The 21,612-nt window shown below is 37.0% G+C and overlaps 1 protein-coding gene and 1 non-coding gene across 5 annotated transcripts in view; one reads left to right on the forward strand and one right to left on the reverse strand.

Annotated features, from left to right (window-relative positions):
- Positions 1-21,612, reverse strand: part of FNIP1 (folliculin interacting protein 1) — a 131,497-nt gene that overhangs the window by 14,016 nt on the left and 95,869 nt on the right. For all 4 annotated transcript variants that reach the window (XM_029219192.1, XM_029219194.1, XM_029219193.1 and 1 more), the window contains 5 exons: positions 13,291-13,437; positions 12,236-12,405; positions 8,002-9,418; positions 6,997-7,165; positions 2,003-2,200 (listed from right to left, as the gene is read on the reverse strand). In XM_029219192.1, the coding sequence (XP_029075025.1) occupies positions 2,003-2,200; positions 6,997-7,165; positions 8,002-9,418; positions 12,236-12,405; positions 13,291-13,437 (2,101 nt within the window). The remainder of the gene's footprint in view (positions 1-2,002; positions 2,201-6,996; positions 7,166-8,001; positions 9,419-12,235; positions 12,406-13,290; positions 13,438-21,612) is intronic.
- On the forward strand, positions 19,508-19,614 carry LOC114893558. The gene has a single exon (XR_003792975.1). It is a non-coding gene; the product is annotated as a U6 spliceosomal RNA (small nuclear RNA).

Genomic DNA, 21,612 nt, shown 5'->3' on the forward strand with positions numbered 1-21,612 from the left:
CTCCCGCTGCGGAGCACAAGCTCCAGATGCCCATATTGCCTGTGCTTTTGATGCCACTTCCAAGGAATCACTGCTAAATCCAATATCATGAAAATTATCCTCTATGTTTTCTTTTTTTTTTTTTTTTTTTGCAGTACGCGGGCCTCTCACTGTTCTGGCCTCTCCCGTTGCGGAGCACAGGCTCTGGACACACAGGCCCAGTGGCCATGGCTCACGGGCCCAGCCGCTCCGCAGCATGTGCGATCTTTCCGGACCGGGGCACGAACCCATGTCCCCTGCATCGGCAGGCAGACTCTCAACCACTGCGCCACCAGGGAAGCCCCCCTATGTTTTCTTTAAAGAGTTTTATAGTTTTAGTACTTGAGCTTAGGTTTAAGTTTAGATTTAAGCTTGAGTTCATTTTTGTATATGGCATAATAAAGTAAGGGTTCAACTTCATTCTTTTGCATGTATATATCCAGTTTTCTCAGCATGATTTGTTGAAAAGACTCGTTTCCCCTTTGAACAATCTTGGCTTCCTTGTCAAAAACCAATTGACCATATTATGTGAGGGTTTATTTTGGGGATACTATATTCTATTCGTCTTTATGTCTGTCCTTATGCTAGTATCACACTGTTTTGATTACTGTCATTTTGTATTAAGTTTTAAAATTAGGAGATGTGAGTCCTCCAACTTCATCTCAGTACTATCATCTTAATAATACTAAGTCTTACAAACCATGAATATGAGATGTCTTTCATTTATTTATGTCTTTAACTTCTTTCAGAGATGTTTTATAGTTTTCAGTGTACAAGTCTTTTGCCTCCTTGGTTAAATTTATTCCTAAGTAATCTATTCTTTTAATGTTATTGTAAGTGCTTTCTTAATTTCCTCTTCAAGATTGTTCATTCCTAGCTTATGGGAATGCAAATATCTTTGCATGCTGATTTATCTTGCATCTTTGCTGAATTCATCTATTAGCTCTCACACCGTTTTTTTGGTGGAATCTTTAAGTTTTCTACATATAAGATCATATTTGCAAGCAGAGATAATTTCACTTCTTCCTTTCCAATTTGGATGCCTTTTGTTTCTTTTTCTTGCCTAACTGCTCTCGCTATGACTTTCCAATACTATGTTGAATAAAAGTGGTGGAGGTGAGCATCCATGTCTTGTCCCTGTTCTTAGGGATAAAACTTTTAGTCTTTTACCACTGAGTATAATGTCAGCTGTGGGTTTGTCATATATGGCCTTTGTCATGTTGATCTACAAAGGTTTTTAACTATGCTATATTATAGTTCTCCTAACAAGAAAAGGAAAGAATCTTGAAAGTTGGAAATGATGTCTTCAGTAAGAGGTTACCAGTGTTATAAAGAGCGATCATCCAAAGTCCTAACACAAAAATGAGGATACAGAATTCACTGGCATTCTGCACAGAGCTTAGGGATGTTGCATTGCCATACCTCACATGATACTAAGTAAGGCACTAAATTCTGGCTGCTGAAATCACAGACTATATAGACACGTACACATCCCTTTCTGTCTTAGTCAGCTTGGGCTGCAACAACAAAGTACCACAGACTCAATGGCTTAAATAACAGAAAATTATTTTCTCCCAGTTCTGGAGACTGGAAGTCTGAGATCATATCAGGGTGCCAGCATGGCTGACTGTTAGTGAGAACTCTCTTCCTGGCTAGTAGATGGCTGCCTTCTTCCTGCATCCTCGCATGGTAGAGAGAGCACAATCTCTCTCTTCCTCTTCTTATAAGGCCACTAATCCCATCATGAAGGCCCCACTCTAATGATCTAATCTAACCCTAATTAACTCCCAAAGGCCATCACACTGGGGAGTTATGGCTTCAAAATATGGATTTTAGGGGAACACAAACATTCAGTCCATAACACCTTCTTTCAGGAAAACAATGATGAAGCTAACAGTAGTATTCAATGTAGGCACATACATAACAATAGGGTTAAGTTAGCTATCACAGTGCTCACAGTAATTCAAGGCTTACAGATACTTACAAAATTTGGAGACAAGTTATGCTTATAAAGCTGAAGAGTGGAATGAAGCAGATTGGAAACAAGACTGGAAACCAACACTTCCTTTCCCAATTTATTATCTGTCATTCGTCTCTGGCTACTGGCCACTTGAACAGTCCATTTATCCATATCTGCTATAATACAGACAGCTTCTGCTATTGGTTCATCCAATACTGGATGCTGGGGAAAAAAAGAAGACATCATCTTATGATAAATAAAGTTTTCAAAGATAATGTTAATGGGATGGGCAAGGAAGAGATACTAGACAAAAACAAAATAAAAGAATATGAAATTCTGAGAGCTACTGCCAAAGAAACCTTGACAGTGAAGAGTGAAATAGTAAAGTAACTTAATAACAAATACCCTGAGATATTTTACAGAAGTCATCATAGGTAGAGATTCATTACCAGAACTTTGTATTCTTTAATTCAGAACTTGAAGTTCACCAGTATTTTGATCATTCATTCATTCAACAAATTTACTGAGTGCCAACTATGTGCCAGGCAACTGAAAGAAAATGTTTTTACCTTGAGAGAGCTAAATATTTTAAAAATCAGTAGGAAATAAATTCATATGAAGAAGTCAATGATAAGGTTCTGTGCTAACTACCCCATCCAGTCAGGCATTAATTTCCTTGAGCACCTCAGAGGCTATCCCTTGATTATCCCTTCCTGGCTACATATGCCAGGTTTTTTCTGTTTTACAGATGTATATCCAGAGTATGGATATAACCGTTCAAAAGGAGACAAATCAACAGGTACTAACATGTCTCTCCAGGATCCATGGTTAAATGGAAAAAAAAAAAAGTCACTACACACACACACACACACACACACACACATACACATTATACCCCAATTATGTTTTTAAAAATCAGGGGACTTCCCTAGTGGTCCAGTGGGTAAGACTGCACTCCCAATGCAGGGGATCTGGGTTTGATCCCTGGTCAGGGAACTAGATGTCACATGAATGCTGCAACTAAGAGTCCGAATGCCACAACTAAGACCCACCACAGCCAAAATAAATAAATAAATATTTTTTTAAAAAAAATTCCCATCTATATCTAAATGCAAATGTATAGAAAAAAGAATGAAAATACTCAAATCAAACTATCATAAAGAACTTTGTGAGGAAGTATGGAATATTAAGAGTATGAAGAAGGATTTTTACTTTTTGCTTTGTATATATTGTTTAAATTTCTATCATTAGCATTCACCTAAAGGATACTTTTATAATTAGAAAATTTAACACATAGTGAAAAAAAAATTTTTAACTCACATATACGGATAAAAGGACCACAGGCATATGGCTGTGCCCTTGGTTTCCCACAGTTTACACACAAAGACCAAAAATGACAATTAAGTACACAGCACCACCATAAGAAAGAAATGCTCAATACTTTAATTTTTTTTGTATTTGGAAAGGTAAGGATTTCTTCACCACTGGACAAATGAATTAACAACAATAAGACTGAAATATAAACTACAATCTTGAACCCAATGGCCTTTTTCCTTTATAACTTTTACTATTACTAAAATTTCATAGCAAGAATGTAAGTTTATTCCTGGATAAACCCAAGTTTGGCACCCCCAAAGGATATCCCTTTGCCCAGTTAATAACCACTTTGAATAAAGCTTTTTGCTCAATGCTAAGGAAACAAAGAGAAGGGAGCTCACAGTCTTATGAGGGAGATAAAAAGAAATACATGTGGCTATGAAAATACTTGCATAATAGACAAAATAGTAACCAAGTGCTGTGGTACCAGAGGAGGGCAAGAATGGGTTCTGTGTGACTGGTAGTTACACAGTGGAAGGGACATAGGGATATGACACTGAATAGGATGAATAGGATTCTTAGCGAAAAATGGGAGAGGAATATGGATAATTCTGTAAGAGGGAATATCATGAGAAGACTCGAAGATAGAAGTAGATGGATGTAACCAAATTTGTGAAAAATGATACGGAGAAGTGGGGAAGAAGAGAACGGCAAGTAAGAAGCGTGGAAAGATACATTGTGAAGACTTTCCATGGAACTCTAAACTTTATATTTGTTTTTATAAAATCGTACTTAAATGTTTCTTATTCAACTCTTACCAAGGATATAACACTTTTCTATTCATCAACTTCATTACTGAAACATAATTTTGGAAATGGTATATATACCTAAAGATGTAAGGTATATCTTACTTTTTTAAGAAACAATAGTGAATATATATTTAACATAACTACCTCTGTGGTTATAAAAGAAAAATAAGACAGGAGATATGATCAAATAATTAAAGTGGAAAACAAACTGTTAAAGGAAGATACTACTTTCAGAAGCAGTGGGCATCTTTAGGAGATGAGAATTATGATGGGTGTTCATCTACTATCCTCACAAGGAAATGTCTAAACCGATAATGGGGAAACTGCTATGAAATACACCTTTTATTTTAAAGGGTTAAAAAGCACTTTAGAAATTAACTTTATAGCTCCTCAATCAAAAAGTCACGTGGCTAAGATTTTAAAAGCTATTTTTTTGGTAAGAAAAAGGAAAATGAGCCCACATCAGTAGTTTCCCAAGAAAGAAGGGTCTAAATCCCAAGTTTGAGATTAGAAATAATCCAAATCAAACTCACTTTAGGAGCTGTTAAAGAAAAAAGGGGGCAGTGCCAGTCATTCATTCTGAAATTGCTTGTTTTCACACAATGGATTATTATAAGCAATGTCCTAATCGGATAAAATTTCAATTGAACCAATTTCAGTCCTTTCACTTCATCATCAACTTCTGGAAAAAACAGCCTACACCCCATGGGAGCATATTCTCAACGGACATATTATAGTAGTCTCCTCCACAATACTAAGTTTGTATCCAGCCTCAAATACTTCCGAGTCACAAAAGAGGAAGTATATGAATGGGAATTCATATGAATCTAAAGTACATGAATGGGAATTCATATGAACCTAAATTCAGTGAATCTAAAGCTTAATATTTTTTAAACCTTTTTCTCTGAGTTCCATAACTTCTACAATACGAATGTATCCACAATCCTACCAGCCCTTTTTCTCTCCCAGACATTTCCAGAATCTCAATACATAAACTCCCAAATCCTTAAGTATCTCCTCTCTAGCAGATACTCCTAGATCTCCACCACATTACAAAACCTGATTTTTTCAGTTGCCTTCTAGGCATTCAAACATGGCCTTGCAGAATGCACTTTTAAACTCAAAATTTACCAAATCAACTTCAGTGTACCTTCCTCAAAGCTAGGCAGTTTTCTTCAGTTATCTTTTTTTTAAAAGAAGAGAGCGAACCCCAATGTTGTAAAGGGAACAGGTTTTAGGGACATTACAAACTGCTGTTCAAACTAGTATTGTCTTTTGGAAAAGAAACCACAAAACATGCAACAAGAACATGAAAATACTTCTAATCTTAAAAACTGGCCAGTAACTTCATTTCTGGGAATCTAGCCTAAAGAAATCATCTTAAATTCATAAAACACAGCAAGAGTATCAGTGTTATTTATAACAATAAAATGAAGAAAAGTTGTTTTAAAAGTTGAGCAACAGAGAATAGAGAACACAGAAATAAACCCATGTATATATGCTCAATTAACTTATGACAAAGGACCCAAGAATATACAATGGAGGAAGGACAGTTTCTTCAATAAATGGTGCTTAAAAAACTGAACAGGGGCTTCCCTGGTGGCACAGTGGTTAAGAAGTCGCCTGCCAATGCAGGGGACACGAGTTTGAGTCCTGGTCTGGGAAGATCCCACATGCCGTGGAGCACCTAAGCCCTTGCACCACAACTACTGAGCCTGCATTCTAGAACCTGGGAGCCACAACTACTGAGCCGGCGTGCTGCAGCTACTGAAGCCTGCGTGCCTAGAGCCCATGCTCCACAACAAGAGAAGCCACCACAATGAGGAGCCCACACACCACAACGAAAAGTAGCCCCCGCTCGCCACAACTAGAGAAAGCCCACGCGCAGCAACGAAGGCCCAACACAGCCAAAAATAAATAAATTAATTAATTAATAAAAAAAAAAAACTGAACAGCCACATTGCAAAAGAATGAAACTGGACCACTATCTTACACCATACACAAAAGTCAACTCATATGCTATATGAGTACTATATACCATGACCAAGTGGGTTTTTTCCCACCTAGGAATACAAAGATTGGATTAACATCTAAAAATCCATCAATGCAATCTATCATATTAACAGTTTAAAGAAGAAAAACCACGATCATTTCAATAGACACAGAAAAAGTATTTGACAAAACCCCACACTCATTCATGATTTAAGGGCGTGGGGGACAGAAAACTCAAAACACTAGGAATAGAAGGGAACTTTATCCACCTGATAAAGAGCATCTTATAAGAATCTAACAGCTAACATCATGCTTAATAATTAAAGGCTCAATGTTTTCCCCCTAAGAAAAGGAACAAGACAAGGATGTCCACTATCAGCACTTCAATGCAATACTGTACTGAAGGTTCTAGCCTGTACGATCAGGCAAGAAAAAGAAAAAGAGGCACCCAGACTGGAAAGGAAGATAACATGAGCCGGTATGTAGAAAATCTTAAAGAATCCACACGAAAAAACTATGAGAACTAATAAAAGAGTTCATCAAAGTGGCAGGATACAACAGCAATATACAAAAATCAATTGCACTATATACCAGCAATGAAAATTAATTCCATTCACATTTAAGCATTTGCAATATTTTGAAATTATAAATAACCTAGTGATGAACATCTATGAATACATACAGTATTTTCTGATTTCCAATTTGATAGATTCCTGGAACTCTCTACTTGCTTTCACAATGACAGGTACAAACATGCAGGTTTTTGCATATAAAGTGATGGATTTAGAAAACAACAATTGTATTACACACTGAAGTGTTACCAAAAATAAGGCAATTTTGGGTTCTACTGGTTAACAGAGTTCGTCCTAAATAAATTTAAGAGCAGTGAAGGTCACTTACCTGCACAGCATGAGACAAATCTGACACTAAACACTGACGGAGCCTCTCATCATTCCCAATTCCTTGAAGAACAAAGTCAGGCACATAAGAAGAGCAGTAGCCACCCAGCAAGGACCTCCCAAAGTTGGCAATATTGGGCTGAACAGCACTCACTTCAATTAACTTTGACCTGCAAGAAAAGTTCCAAAAGAAGGCATACCTAATCAGTAATAAATATATTTTACCAACACACACACAAAAAATTGGACTCTACTAGTCCACATTTCCAGTACCATCATTCTTTATAAAATATACTAATAGTAAAATCATCCTTAAATAAAAACTGGCTAAAAACAAAAAACAAAAAACCGGCTTAAGGGCTCAATGAGACCACAAAATACTCCTTCCTATCCAAAAAGGGTCTGTAATGGACAACTCTGTAATGAGGTGAACATAAATCTTTCATAACAGACTTTAGGAATGCTGTCCCTTGTGTATGTAACACATTCTTAATACAATCAAATTATGGAAACCATCATCCAAAGCCAAGTATAAATAACTCACAAACCCAAAGCTTGGTATATAACATTTCTCATGTATGAATCTTTTCCTTGTATTCTTGACCAAGAGTATCCATTCTATGCTTTCCTCTTATTTCCAAACTTATTTCTAACAGCTATTTCCTACCTTCTCTCAGTGATTACCTCTCCCTAGTTGTCAGGCTCAGCACAGGTCCTTTCTGGGCAGCATAACTCACTGCTAAATGAAAACTCCTAGGCAGTAAGCAATCTCCCACACACCACCACAACTTTTCTCTAATGCCTTCACAAAGCTTTTCTGGGGCACCTGTGGGGCTTACCCTTTAATCCTTCTTCTAAGTAGGAGCATGTGATAATAAAAGAGTATTTGTCCAGAACAATGGTCTCTTCTTTTATATTAGCTACTACCAACTTTCAGAGATGAGCTAAACAAAAGAATGGTACATATTTTTATAGGTTCTACAAAAGGTTAAAACTTCGTACTTACCCAGGAAAAGGTATCTCATCTTCTTCTGCCCAATCTTCTTGCTCTCCTCCATAATAACTGCTTACTTGTCTAGTCACATCATGACCTGTATCTTCACTTTCACTATCCCCAAGGGCACTATCTGAACTTTCATTTCTTGGAATGTCCCATTCAGCTCCCACAGCAACTTTTTTCTCTGAACTCTCTTTATCCCCATGGGGGACAAGAATGGAGAGTGTATCTCTTTGGTCTTGCTGAGGAAAGCAGGTTTTACATGAATCTTGGTGAACTGTTCCTACACATTTGCAAAATTCATTGTTCTGTTTGCTATTTTTTGTATAAAATCTTTTTGAAAACTCTAACATACAGCAGTGTTCTTTACTGTCTGTACTTGTTTTAACTGGAATATCATCAATAGTCCTGGTTTCAATTGAATCATCATTAAAATATTCATCAAATAAGCTCATGCTTTCGGGGTCTGAATGATTCCAGCAGGGAAGTTCGCAGGGCTCACCAGATACCATGTTCAGTATATCAGGCTCTCCAGATTTAGCTGTTTGTGCAGTTTCTTGATGCTGATCAACAGCCCCTCTTTCCTCCTTCGGTGATTTGGTGTGATGCCTGGTAATCTGATCCACTACTGCCTGACTCCGGAGTTCAGTATCTGAGTCGGGTGACATAGAATCCCCAATCAAGAAAGTAACCTTTGTCTGGGTTGCCTCACAAGAAAATGCAGCTGTCACAAGTTTATCCGGAGGTTTTTTTTCCACAACCATTCCTGTGGATCTGAACACTTTACCTGTGTGATTACCTGAATCTAGCAATTCCTCACTCTGCCATGATTCCTCTGCAGGCTCTAAGCTTGACTTTGACAATGCACATCTGTCCACTGGAGCAGATCCTGTGCAAACAACTGTTTCTAACTTGGTGTCAAGGCAAGTTCTTAATTTATCTCTGCACTGTTTAACATCAACAGCATTTTCTTCTTGGCAGTCAGAAGAAGGAGAAATCATTCGGCACTCGTTTGAATTTCCTAGCAGCTCCTTAGAGCTGTTTTGAAAATCTTCTCTCTCTTGTCGCAAAACATTCTCTATATTTTGCCCAAGGAGTGGATGACTGCAATATTTACAGTTACAATTAGGAGTCCTTGTTTCTTCTGACTCTTTAAAGAGCAAACTGTTTTTGTTTCTATGCATTGTAATAAGCACATACTCAGATTCTTCGATTTCACCTTTCTCTAAAGTGGTTGTAATTACTGTGCCTGGCATAACAATGGCTTCATCGTCTCCATTTTCTAAAAGATGGGTTTCTTGAAGTTCAGAGCATCTTATGAAGTAAGTAAGAAAATAAAGCAGCCTCTGGACCATGTCTTGTCGTTTACCAACTACCACAGTCCTTGCTAACCGTACAGGAGAGCCAATAGCGCCATACAAGTCTCCTGAAATGGAAAAATCAGTTAATGGACACATCCTCTACTCATACTAAGCAGGCTATTTTCAATTATCAGAAACCCACTATTATTTTATGAGGGGTAGTTCAGATTTTACTCTTGGTTCCTTAATAGGTTAGTGATTATTCAGGACTAGGATGAGATGAATGGTCTTAACCAAAGAGAAAGGTGAATGGATAGGCTTTCTACCTTCCTCCTTAAGCAGCTGCTAATAAGGTGCTGAAACCATAGCAAACAGTCAGTTGTGAAAGTCACCAAGAACATGCTCTGTGCCAGTCCCCTTGCAGAGCACTTTATATGGGTGGAGAAGTACTGACTGAAGTATTATGTGCAAAAGCACATCTGCTGGGGACCAAGGAGAGGAAAGGAGTAGTAGTGAAATGGAACAGAGCTGAAGTAGTCACATCACACACTTAACCTTCCTTGATTTAAATCATATTCCTGAACTTCGCCTGTTGCTGCCCTACCAAAGACCTCACCTTAGCTCCCGTGTTTTTAAAAGCCCATTTTCCTTTCCATTCCATTCCCTAGAGGGTTGGGTACTCAGGATAGACCCAAAAGGGCAACACATTTAGCCCTGTGATTCATTTTCACTTCTGTTATCCATATTACACATGTAGAGCCATTACATTTAAAAAAGGAGGAGAGGGGTTTAATTCAAGTTTTGCAAGTTGTCAGTATACCCATTTAAAGAATCTCTATTTTTACTTTATAAGAACCCCATACTTTTTAAAGGAACAAACATAAATAGGTCTCAAATAATATACTACAGACTGTACTATGATAAATTTTCTCCTTTGGCTAAGAAACTGGCTCTAGTACCATCATGCCACTGTTCAAAACTACTCCCAAGGTTTCCACTAACAACCAAATAAATTGAAACTGCTTTGGTATGGTAAATGAGTCTTTCATGACTGGTTCCACTTTACTTTTCCAGGTTTATCTTCTGATAGTTTCCCTATTTTACCTTTATTCACCCAAAGTCCCACTTAAACTGGACCCCTGAATGTGCTCAGCACTTTTAACACCTAGATCCCTTTACTCATGCTATGTACTTTCCCTTCCCTCTGTATCTCTGCCAGTCCAAAGTTTCCCACCCAAGCATCCTCCCTTGGACAAAAGTAAGCTTCCCTAATTGAACTCCCACTAAACTTTTCATTTCTTATAGTTCCTATTTGAATTATCATTATTGTCCACATATACTTTACCTACAGTATAAGACTGTCACTTCTTAAAGGCAAGGACTAGATATCATTCGTCTTTATACCCTCCAGGGTTCTTTGCACAGAGCCTTAGATATATTGTGCATTCAATAAATGACTGTAGAATTGAAAACAGATTTGAAATGTTCAAATTAAAAAAAAAACCTACTGAATTACTTGGTTTGAAAAAAGGTAAATTAATATTCATACAATGAAATACTACTTAGCATTAAAAAGGAATGAACTATTAATACATACAACATAGGTGAATCTCAAAATAATTATGTTGAATGAAAGAACTCAGACCAAACAAAAGCACTTAAGTGTATGATTCCATCTATATAAAGGTCTAGAAAATACAAACTAATCTACAGAGACAGAAAGCAGACCAGTGGCTACCTGAGTATAAGGAACAGTGAAAAGGCAGAGTAGGGAGGAATAGGAGGGAGGGATTACAAAGGGCATGAGGAAACTTTTGTAGTGATGAATATGTTCACCATCTTGATTTTGGTGATGGTTTCAGAGGCATATACATTTTGACATATATATCAAAATATATATGGAAAGGAAAAGGAGGGAGGAAAGGGAGGGAGGGAGAGAAGAAATAGAAAGAGTAGGAATGAGAGAGGGACATTGGTTGGTTATATGAATTAATAAGCCACATTACAATCTGCCTGGCAAGCTCACTCACCATAACAACCTAAGGGAAGTTTAAGTTTCTACCAGGTCACCAAAACATTCTCACCACACTCCTCCCCACATCACCAAATAGCAATAGACTAAGAGTTGGAGTAACAGCAACTACATTTACCAGCCACTGTCCTAAGCACTGTTCTCACAGTATCTCATTTACTTTTCACATTATGAAGTATTTACTATTTATTTTATTTTTCAGCCACACTGCACGGCTTGTGGGATCTCAGTTCCCCAAGCAGGGACTGAACCCGGGCCAAGGCAGTGAAAGCACCCAATGCTAACCACTAAACCACCAGGGAACTCCCTGTACTATTTACTATTATCCCCACTTTATAAATAGGGAAACTGTGATTCAAACATGGTCTGCCTGACTCCACAGCCTATGCTTAAATTTAAGCACCATGCTACACTGACTTCCTAATAACTGTCAACTCATCAACTAACCCCTCTCTCCTGTCACCCATTTATTTAGTGGGGTACCAAGCACTAAGAGAAAGATTTTCAAAAATTACTCAACAAAGGTGGAACAATGGAAACCTCAATGACTGCTTCTCAGTTAAACAGATTTATTCTAGCGATCATAGGTGACTTTGTTGATTCATTCTTTCTAGGCAAAGTACCTAACACAAAACACCCTGAAGATCCTGAAGTTACTAATAAACCAGCCATCATCCTGCTCCTTTTGTTCCAGCTGCAGGTCACTATAAGGAATGATAGTAAACATAAGATGGGGATAACACAATTTAGCAGTTATGAAATAACAAGTAAGGAAGAAATACTTTAGAAAGGAAGGGGGAAAAGAGAGCACTTAATTTTTTTCTATTTATTTTTGCCATAAAGTAACTCCAGACAGTTACACAAAAGTCTAAGTATAATGCATAAATGTAAGCGTTTTCAGAATACATACCCAGTTGTGCCCAAAGTGGGTTATACGGATGAGTCTTTGCCAACATGTCCACACTCTGAGAGGAATGTTTTTCTAAAAATATTTTTATAGGTGGCTGTCCATTTGGCATGACTGTTGGAACCCAGGCAAGATGATTGGTCAGAACTGCAGTAATGAGTGCTGGCAAGAATCTGAAAACAAAATTCATCCTATCAGATTCTAATCTGCTTTCATAAAACCTCAAGCAAAATTCAGTGACAGAATAAAGCAGAGAGGGTACATGGCCAAACATCATAAAAAACGAGAGGATAGAAGGAAGGATAGGTATATCACCAGGATGAAAACAAAAGTTAATAAATTTTTTTGGTTGGGTAGGAGTTAAAAGAAAAATCCTTAAAATAAAGACAGCATTCACAAGGAGCTATTTCTACTCATAATTAAAAAACAAAAATGCCATTTTACTTGAGAAACTATGGATTCTTTTCAGTGTTTAAAATACACATATATTAATGAATCAACCAGGAAGTCTATACATATCCAAATTACTGAAAAGGAAAATGAAGGAACGTATTAAGAAAACTTTGTTTACCATCAAAGAGAATAAAAACACCCAAATTACTCATCTAGATTCTAAGAATTTGATGATTAAAAGAAAACAATATGATAAAGTACCACACTAAAAATGTATTATTGGAATCCTGGCACTTCCCTATATATTTTTAAACTTCTTTTCTATAGAATGAAACCGCATTCATGGATACAATTCACGAAAAATGGGAAGCCTCAGAGATTTCTGTAAGATGTCAGGAATTTTAATTTAACACACAAAGACATTTTTACTGTTTCTCATTCATAAGGTTCTTTGGTCTTCTTCCATACCCTGTCTTGAAATTATCTTAGTTATCTTTTATAATTCTGTCTTGCTCATTAATAATATGAAATAATTCCAAAGATAATGATTAATTCTTTCACCTTTGTACTTGAACTTGATCACAATCTAGATATCTAGTTATAGTAAACAATAGCTAAGATATTTAAGGGAAGGAAGGGAGGGAGGGAGGAAGGGCGGGCCATACTGATTTTTGGAAGCATTTTCCATTAGAAAAGTAAACTCCTTCATGAAACGATGGCAAAGCTGGTTCTTTTCTGGAGTCCCCGACATCATTGTAAGCCAGACAGGCTCTCCAATTCGTGGCATTGTGTAAAGGTTACAAATTGTTGTTCTAAAAAGAGGAAAATACATTATAAAATTCATAGTTCCCAGAATTACATACTCTTTATAATAATGTTGCTGGCTTGCGTCTTACATCTAGATTATTAAAGCTTTTGAGAAAGACAATGAATCAAGTCTTTCTTTCTTTGTCATCAGCATAGTACCAAGGGAAAGGTTTTATACATGACCTCAAAATGTGTTGGTTCTGGCACTGGCTCTGCCCTCAAAGGCTGTGTGCCTTTGGGTAAATTATTTCCCTACTTTAAGCATCAGTTTCCCTTACCTATAAAAGGAAAGGACTAGGTGATTTCTAGAACCTTTCCAGTTCTACGTTTCCAAGGTTATAAGCTATACCTAAATATATTGCAAATAATCAACATAGAAAACAAAAATATTAAGTGGGGTAATAGCTTATGGATAATATCCACTCACAACAATAGTTTATCAGCATCATTTTATTGCCTATGCTGAGACTCCTTAGTAAAGTTCTGAAGAATGACGAGGACACTATATATGTAAGCTATATGACTCAATTTTCTGAAGTTTTCCCTTGAATCAACACAAAAGAGGATTACTGCAGTTATCACAGTGCTTTTCTGGCTGTCTCCTGCATTTATTTAGATAATAGCTAGTCTTGTGACTTGCACTCTTTACTAACGGCTTTAAAGGATACCTTTAAGATGTCAATTCTTTTCCTTTTACATTAATATCTGTTCAGCAGAGTCCTATACACTCATCACACGAAGCAACTCCTGCAAAGTTGGGGCTTAAGAACCTAGTCAATCTCTTAGAAGCTACAGAATGGTGTCCTACTTTCTACTCTCTAGAATAGTGCTGTCTTACAGAACTTTTAGCAATGATAGGAATGTTCTATATCTGTGCTGTCCAACATGGTAGCCACTAGCCATATGTGATTACTGAATACCTGAAATGTGGCCAGTGTGACTGGGGAATTGGATTTAAAATTTTATTTTGTTGTAATTAAATTAATTTAAATAACCACATGTGGCTAATGGCTACTGTATTAGAGAGTACAGCTCTAGAAAGTTCTCTGAGATCTCCACAAAGCTCTGATACCTACCTCAGTATAATTTTCTAATACCCAGAATTCAAAAAAGGAAAAGAATTCTGTTGCTTGTACAAGTTTTATTAAATCTCAACCCAATATGAACATGATACATTACCATAGATAAAAGTGACAAATACAGGTCACATTAATGAATTTTTAGTAGGGCATAAAATGACTGCTGAGAACTTAAAAATAAATGAATGGAAAAAAATTACAGGTATCTTACAGAGATAAATATGACGAATATAAACTAGCGATATTGAAAATGCTTATTTTTTAAAGACTATTAAAGATGTCCAGATAGGATGGAAAACTGAGCACAAATGTGTATCCCCTTTCAGTTCTAATGCCCCAAATGAACACTACTTAATGATTTAAAAACAAATGAATCACTACAACAAATAGAACTGAAGAGGAACTTTAGTGAAAATTAAAATTACAGATTTAATACAATTCTAGAAGACAAAACACAGAGAGGAATGTTAACTGAAGTACTAGGGTAGAGGAAGATAATGGGTTATGGTGGCGGGGGGATGTACAAAGAGGAGCTAATTTACCCCACTGAAGCAAGAAGAGTCTAAGGACTCAAAAGTGCCTGCTAAAAAGGAGGGCAGCAGCTATATAGGACTATAAACTAAGCGACTAATTCAAGGGCCATAAATGGTTGGTGACCCCCCTACCCTCCACCCCATTTTCCCACAGAATAACAAAGATAGGAGAGCAGATGTAGCAATTGACCATCCCAGAGAAATGACATGCCCAAATCCTCCCTGATATTTGAATCTTTCACAATACACAAACAGATATACAGTAAATCTTGTGCTATTAAAATTCCATGGCAGAGGCAGCAATTATGGGGAAAAATGTTTAAATATGCTCCTTCAGGCTGTGAAAATGAAAAAAAGTTGAGCAACACTGCTCTAAAGTGAGGTTCTCCAATCTGCATTCCCAACTTGTATTTTAGTGTCTCATTCTCACTCTTAATGGGCAACCAAAATATTGATATATAGAGAAAGCCTCCAAGGAAAGAGGGGCACAAACAGAAAGAAACACACACACACAAAATGACTCCAGAGGAAATAGGAAATAATAAAGTCAGAAAAAGAGAAGAAAAACATGAAAGAAAAGAGACATAGAAGATCAATCCAGGAGTGTCAGTTTCTAACAAAATATATTGAAGAGAAAATAGAGGAAAATAAATTATCAGAGAATACAGATAATTTACCAAAGTTGAAAGACAAGATAGTGCTAAAACTATACTGAAAGGCTAAAAGGACCAAGCATCAGGTATGAATTTACGGCAGGAGATAAATATGCTCTACAACTGATAAATCAAGAAACAGCTACACTAGGTATACTATTTAATAATATGGAGGTAAACAACAAAAGGAATATTTAAGAGTTAAAAGAGAATGTTCTTCAGCAGTAAGAATGGGGATGGGAGAGGTAGGACAGGGCTCATTTATTTTTCATTATTAGAACTGTCAGTATATATATATTTTTTGCTTCTTAACCACGTGAATGTACTTTTGAATAAAATAAACTTTTTGATTAAATGAATGAACAAGCTGATCAATTCATTTTCCATGAGTTTCTTCAGCATAATATTGTCTACTACAAGTCTATGTGTCATGGGCCAGTTATATCACTAACATTAGCATAGTGGGTCACTGAGGACATTAGCTTTATAGTGTTTTGCTGTTTAAAAATATGTACCATGGGGCTTCCCTGGTGGCACAGTGGTTGAGAGTCTGCCTGCCGATGCAGGGGACACGGGTTCGTGCCCCGGTCCAGGAGGATCCCATATGCCGCGGAGCAGCTGGGCCCGTGGGCCGTGGCCGCTGGGCCTGCACGTCCAGAGCCTGTGCTCTGCAGTGGGAGAGGCCACAGCAGTGAGGGACCCGCATACCGCAAAAAAAAAAAAAAAAAGTACCATGACCTTGGAGTGTATCAAGTGCAAAGGCGGCAAAAAAATTAATTACGCAATAGTGCTTCTCACTATACAAACTCTGTGCTGTCATTAACAACGAAGAAATAATGATGCTTGCTCTCTTCCCCCTTTAACGGTTATTCCCTACCCATGAATGGTAAGAAGGGCAAGTATTTTCAGTCATCTGACCCTTTATTTTTCTTGGTCTGTCCCTACAGAATGGAACACTCCTTCAGTTGGCAGGAAACTGTTGACATGATTTAGCTTTCACTGATATGCATGAAGTCTAAGTAAAAATCCAAGTACTTCACCTCTGCCAGGCACCAATGCTAACTAAACATACTTTTTACTTCTCTAGGTTTCAGGATTTGCGTCTACATGTCCTTCCTCTTCTCAACTACCCGAAATTCATTAATCATCTGGTTTCAAATAATCACATAGTTTAAAAATTACCTAACTGCTAGATATAAATAAACACTTAATTTAAAAATTAAGTATGACAGCTTCTCATTATTTGCAGTAATGTTCTATAAAGTCAACACAAACACTGAATTAGTGGACTGTGAATCACTGTTCCTGAGAGAAATACAGAGTTACGTTCCTGTGAGTCTCTGGTCATAACATTTTTGTCAATCCATCAATACATAATCTTGTTTTATGTGAGTTTTTGTTTAAAGACACTTTAATATTCTGTTAATTTGTTAATAATGAATTCACATCCAACAGCACTATGACTCATGCCTTAACAAAGCTCACCTAACACGTATTTTTCTCTGTAAGGCACATCACAACCTTCTTGCACTTAGAAACATTAGACAGAATTTCAACACTATGCTTGTGCACAATTTTTTTTTAATTGAAGTATACTTGATTTACAATGTTGTGTTAGTTTCTAGTATACAGCAAAGTGGTTCCATTTTATATATATATATATTCTTTTCCATTCTGGCACACAATATTGAATACAGTTTCCTGGGATATAACAGTAGGACCTTGTTGTTTACCTATTTTTTATATAGTAGTATGTATCTACTAATCCCAAACTCTGAATTTTATCCCTCCCCTCCCCCTTTCCCCTTTGGTAACCATAAGTTTGTTTTCTATGTCTGTGTGTTTCTGTTTTGTAAATAAATTCATTTGTGTCATATTTCAGACTCCACATATAAGTGATTATCACATGGTATTTGTCTTTCTCTTTCTGACTTACTTCACTCAGTATGATAATCTATATTGCATCCATGTTGCTGCAAATGACATTATTTCATTCTTTTTTATGGCTGAGTAGTATTCCATTGTATATATATGTACCACATCTTCTTTATCCATTCATCTGTCAATGGACATTTAGGTGTTTCCACGTCTTGGCTATTGTGAATAGTGCAGCTATGAACATTGGGGTACATGTATCTTTTCAAAATTAGAGTTTTCTCTGGATGTGTGCCCAGGATTGGGATTCCTGGATCATATGGCAATTCTATTTTGACTTTTTCAAAGAAACTTCATACTGTTTTCCATAGTGGGTGCACCAACTTACATTCCACCAACAGTGTAGGAGGGTTCCTTTTTCTCCACATCCTCTCTAGCATTTGTTATTTGTAGACTTTTTAATGATGGCCATTCTGACCAGTGTGAGGTAGTACTACCTCCATGCCCTTTCAATTTGCATTTCTCTAATAATTAGGGATGTTAAGCATCTTTTCATGTGCCCTTGTCCATCTGTATGTCTTCATTGGAAAAATGTCTTCAAGGGCCAATTTTCATTGCAAAACCACTAACAAGGGGCTTCCCTGGTGGTGCAGTGGTTGAGAGTCCGCCTGCCGATGCAGGGGACACGGGTTCGTGCCCTGGTCCGGGAAGATCCCACATGCCACAGAGCAGCCGGGCCCGTGAGCCATGGCTGCTGAGCCTGCGCATCCGGAGCCTGTGCTCCGTAACGGGAGAGGCCACAACAGTGAGAGGCCCGTGTACCGCAAAAAAAAAAACCAAAAAAAACCCCACTAACAAAAAGCAAAAAACACTTAAAAAAAAGTGGCACTACATAGATCATGACAAGGACACTTGTGTACAGAATGAGAGCTGAAACAAAAAGGCAGAGCACTGTCTTGTTTGACCTCATCTACAAATGTGTGTCAGAGCACTCAATTTTCACTTCTCTGCATATGTCCACAAACGATCATAAAATCACTGTAAGTATATTTTAGGTTTATAAATAAATTTTAGCAAGCAGGTGAATTCACATATACAGAATCTGTAAACAGTGAGGACCAACTGTACATATTAAAGTACTTCTACAAATAGACTTCTTAAATAAAAACTATAAAAGTTTATAAAGTACTTTTAAAATATTGCAAGGACGCCTAACTAATTTATATAGTCTCTCAGATTTGCACAGTGACTGAAGTAAAATAAACTAATACAAAAAAGGAAGGTATACAATCAGAATATACTTTTACAATGTTGTTTTCTTCTCTTTTTTTTGGCTGTGCGTTGCAGCATGTGGGATCTTTTTACCCTGACCAGGGATCCAACCTGGGCCCTTGTCAGTGGGAGCACAGACTCCTAACCACTGGACCACCAGGGAATTCCCTACAATGATTTTATAACTCATACATGTTGTGAATTCCAGGCAATATTAAAATTTTAAGGCTAGGCCATTCATACTACCTTATATCATAGCAATTACCTCATAGGTATTTAACTCAAAAAATTCATAAATACAAATGCTGGGTATACCTAACAGCAAGATCAGTATTCTACCAGGATGAGTCTCATGACAATGTTTACTATCCTGGTAACCTCAGCTGGATCTATGATAACAGTGTTTCCTCAGAGCTCAAATACAGACTCTTGGCCTTTTGCCACAAAGCTTGTGACCGCAGAAAAGAAACTAATCCAATAATGTACGACACAGCTCAAAGTGCAAGGGCAAAGACTTAGTGCCTTGTAATACTGTGAAATGTGAAACGCAAAATAATGGTGCAGGACTCTTTTAGGCAAATAAACAAAAAGAATTGTTCAAAACATATATTTATAATAATTCCAGTCCAAAGTCAACTGAACAACTTGAATTAAACCATGTTCATGCTCACTTCGGCAGCACATATAATAAAATTAGAATGATACAGAGAAGATTAGCATGGCCCCTGCTCAAGCATGACACGTGAATTTGTGAAGCATTCCATATTTTTTTAAAAAACCACATTCGTACTATCCAAAGCAATCTACAGATTTAATGCAATCCCTAACAAAATTCCAATGGCATTTTTCACAAAAATAGAACAAACAATCCTAAAACTTGTAGGGAACCACATAAAACTCTGAATGGTCACAGCAATCTTGAGAAAGAAGAGGCATCATGCCTCCTGATTTCAAACTATATTACAAAGCTATAATAATCAAAACAGTATGGTATTGGAATAAAGACAGACATATAAATCAATGGAACAGAATAGAGAGCAGAGAAATAAATGCAGGCATACATATGGTCAATTAATTTATGACAGAGGAGCCAAGAACATACAATATAGATAGGATAGCCTCTTCAATAAATGGTTCTAGGAAAACTGGACAACCACATGTAAAAAATGACTGGACCCCTTATCTTACACCACAAACAAAAATCAACTCAAAATGGATTAAAGACTTGAACGCAAGACCTGAAACCATAAAGCTCCTAGAACAAAACAAAGGGGTGAGCTCCTTGACATCCATCCTGGCAATAATTGAAGATAACAAACCTTAACACGTATGCACTTAAGAAGAGAGCAATGACATAACGTAAGGTGTTGGGGAGGAGAGGGACTTGAATGAAGGCAGTCAAAAGGTACTACAGGGCTTCCCTGGTGGCGCAGTGGTTGAGAGTCCACCTGCCGATGCAGGGGACACGGGTTCGTGCCCCGGTCTGGGAAGATCCCACATGCCGCGGAGCGGCTGGGCCCGTGAGCCATGGCCGCTAAGCCTGTGCGTCCGGAGCCTGTGCTCCGCAACGGGAGAGGCCACAATAGTGAGAGGCCCGCATACAGCAAAAAAAAAAAAAAAAAAGGTACTACAAACTTCCAGTTACAAGATAAATAAATACTGAAGATGTAACATACAAGACAAATATAATTAATACTGCTGTATGTTATATATTAAAGCGGTTAAGAGAGTAAATCCTAAGTTCTCATCGCAAGAAAAATATATTTTTAATTTCTTTAATTTTGTTATCTACAGAAGATGTTGTTCACTAAACTTACTGTTTACTTTCTCATTTCATGATGTATATAAGTCAAATAATTATGCTGTAAACTTATACAGTGTGCTTTATGCCAATTATATCTCAATAAAACTGGGAGAAAAAAATACTGACAGGCAAATACACTATTATACTTAGAAAATTCAGGTTTCTCTAGCAGAAAATGACATATCCAGCAGGAAGAAAATCACTAACATATAGGTGAGTTTTTTTCAGCTTTACTGAGATATAATTGACATCGATATGGTATTACTTTAAGATGTACAACACAATGACTTGATATATGGATACTTTGTGAAATGATTACCACAGTAAGTTTAGTTTTTACATTCAGCACTTCACGGAGTAACAAAAAAAATTTTTTCTTATGATGAAAACTTTTAAGATCTACAATTTTAACAACTTTCAAATATACAATACAGGACCAGATGGTTTCACAGGCGAATTCTATCAAACATTTAGAGAAGAGGTAACACCTATCCTTATGAAACTACTCCAAAAAATCTCAGAGGAAGGAACACTCCCAAACTCACTCCATTAGGCCACCATCACCCTGATGCCATAAGCCAGAAAAAGGTAACACCAAAAAAGAAGATTACAGGCCAATATCACTAATTAACATAGATGGAAAAATCCTCAACAAAATACTAGCAAACCAGATACAACAACACATTAAAAGGATCATACACTATGATCAAGTGGGATTTATCCCAAGTATGCAAGAGTTTTTCAATCTCCACAAATCAATCAGTGTGATATACCACATCAACAAATTGAAGAATAAAAACGATATAATCATCTCAATAGATTCAGAAAAAGCTTTTGACAAAACTCAACACCCATTTATGATAAAAACTCTCCAGAAAGTGGGCACAGATGGAGCATACCTCAACATAATAAAGGCCATATATGACAAACCTACAGCTAACATCATACTCAACGGTGAAAAGCT

The sequence above is a fragment of the Monodon monoceros genome, unplaced genomic scaffold (assembly GCF_005190385.1).
Source record: "Monodon monoceros isolate NGI ecotype Baffin Bay Population unplaced genomic scaffold, NGI_Narwhal_1 Super_Scaffold_12, whole genome shotgun sequence".
NCBI classification, from domain to species: domain Eukaryota; kingdom Metazoa; phylum Chordata; class Mammalia; order Artiodactyla; family Monodontidae; genus Monodon; species Monodon monoceros.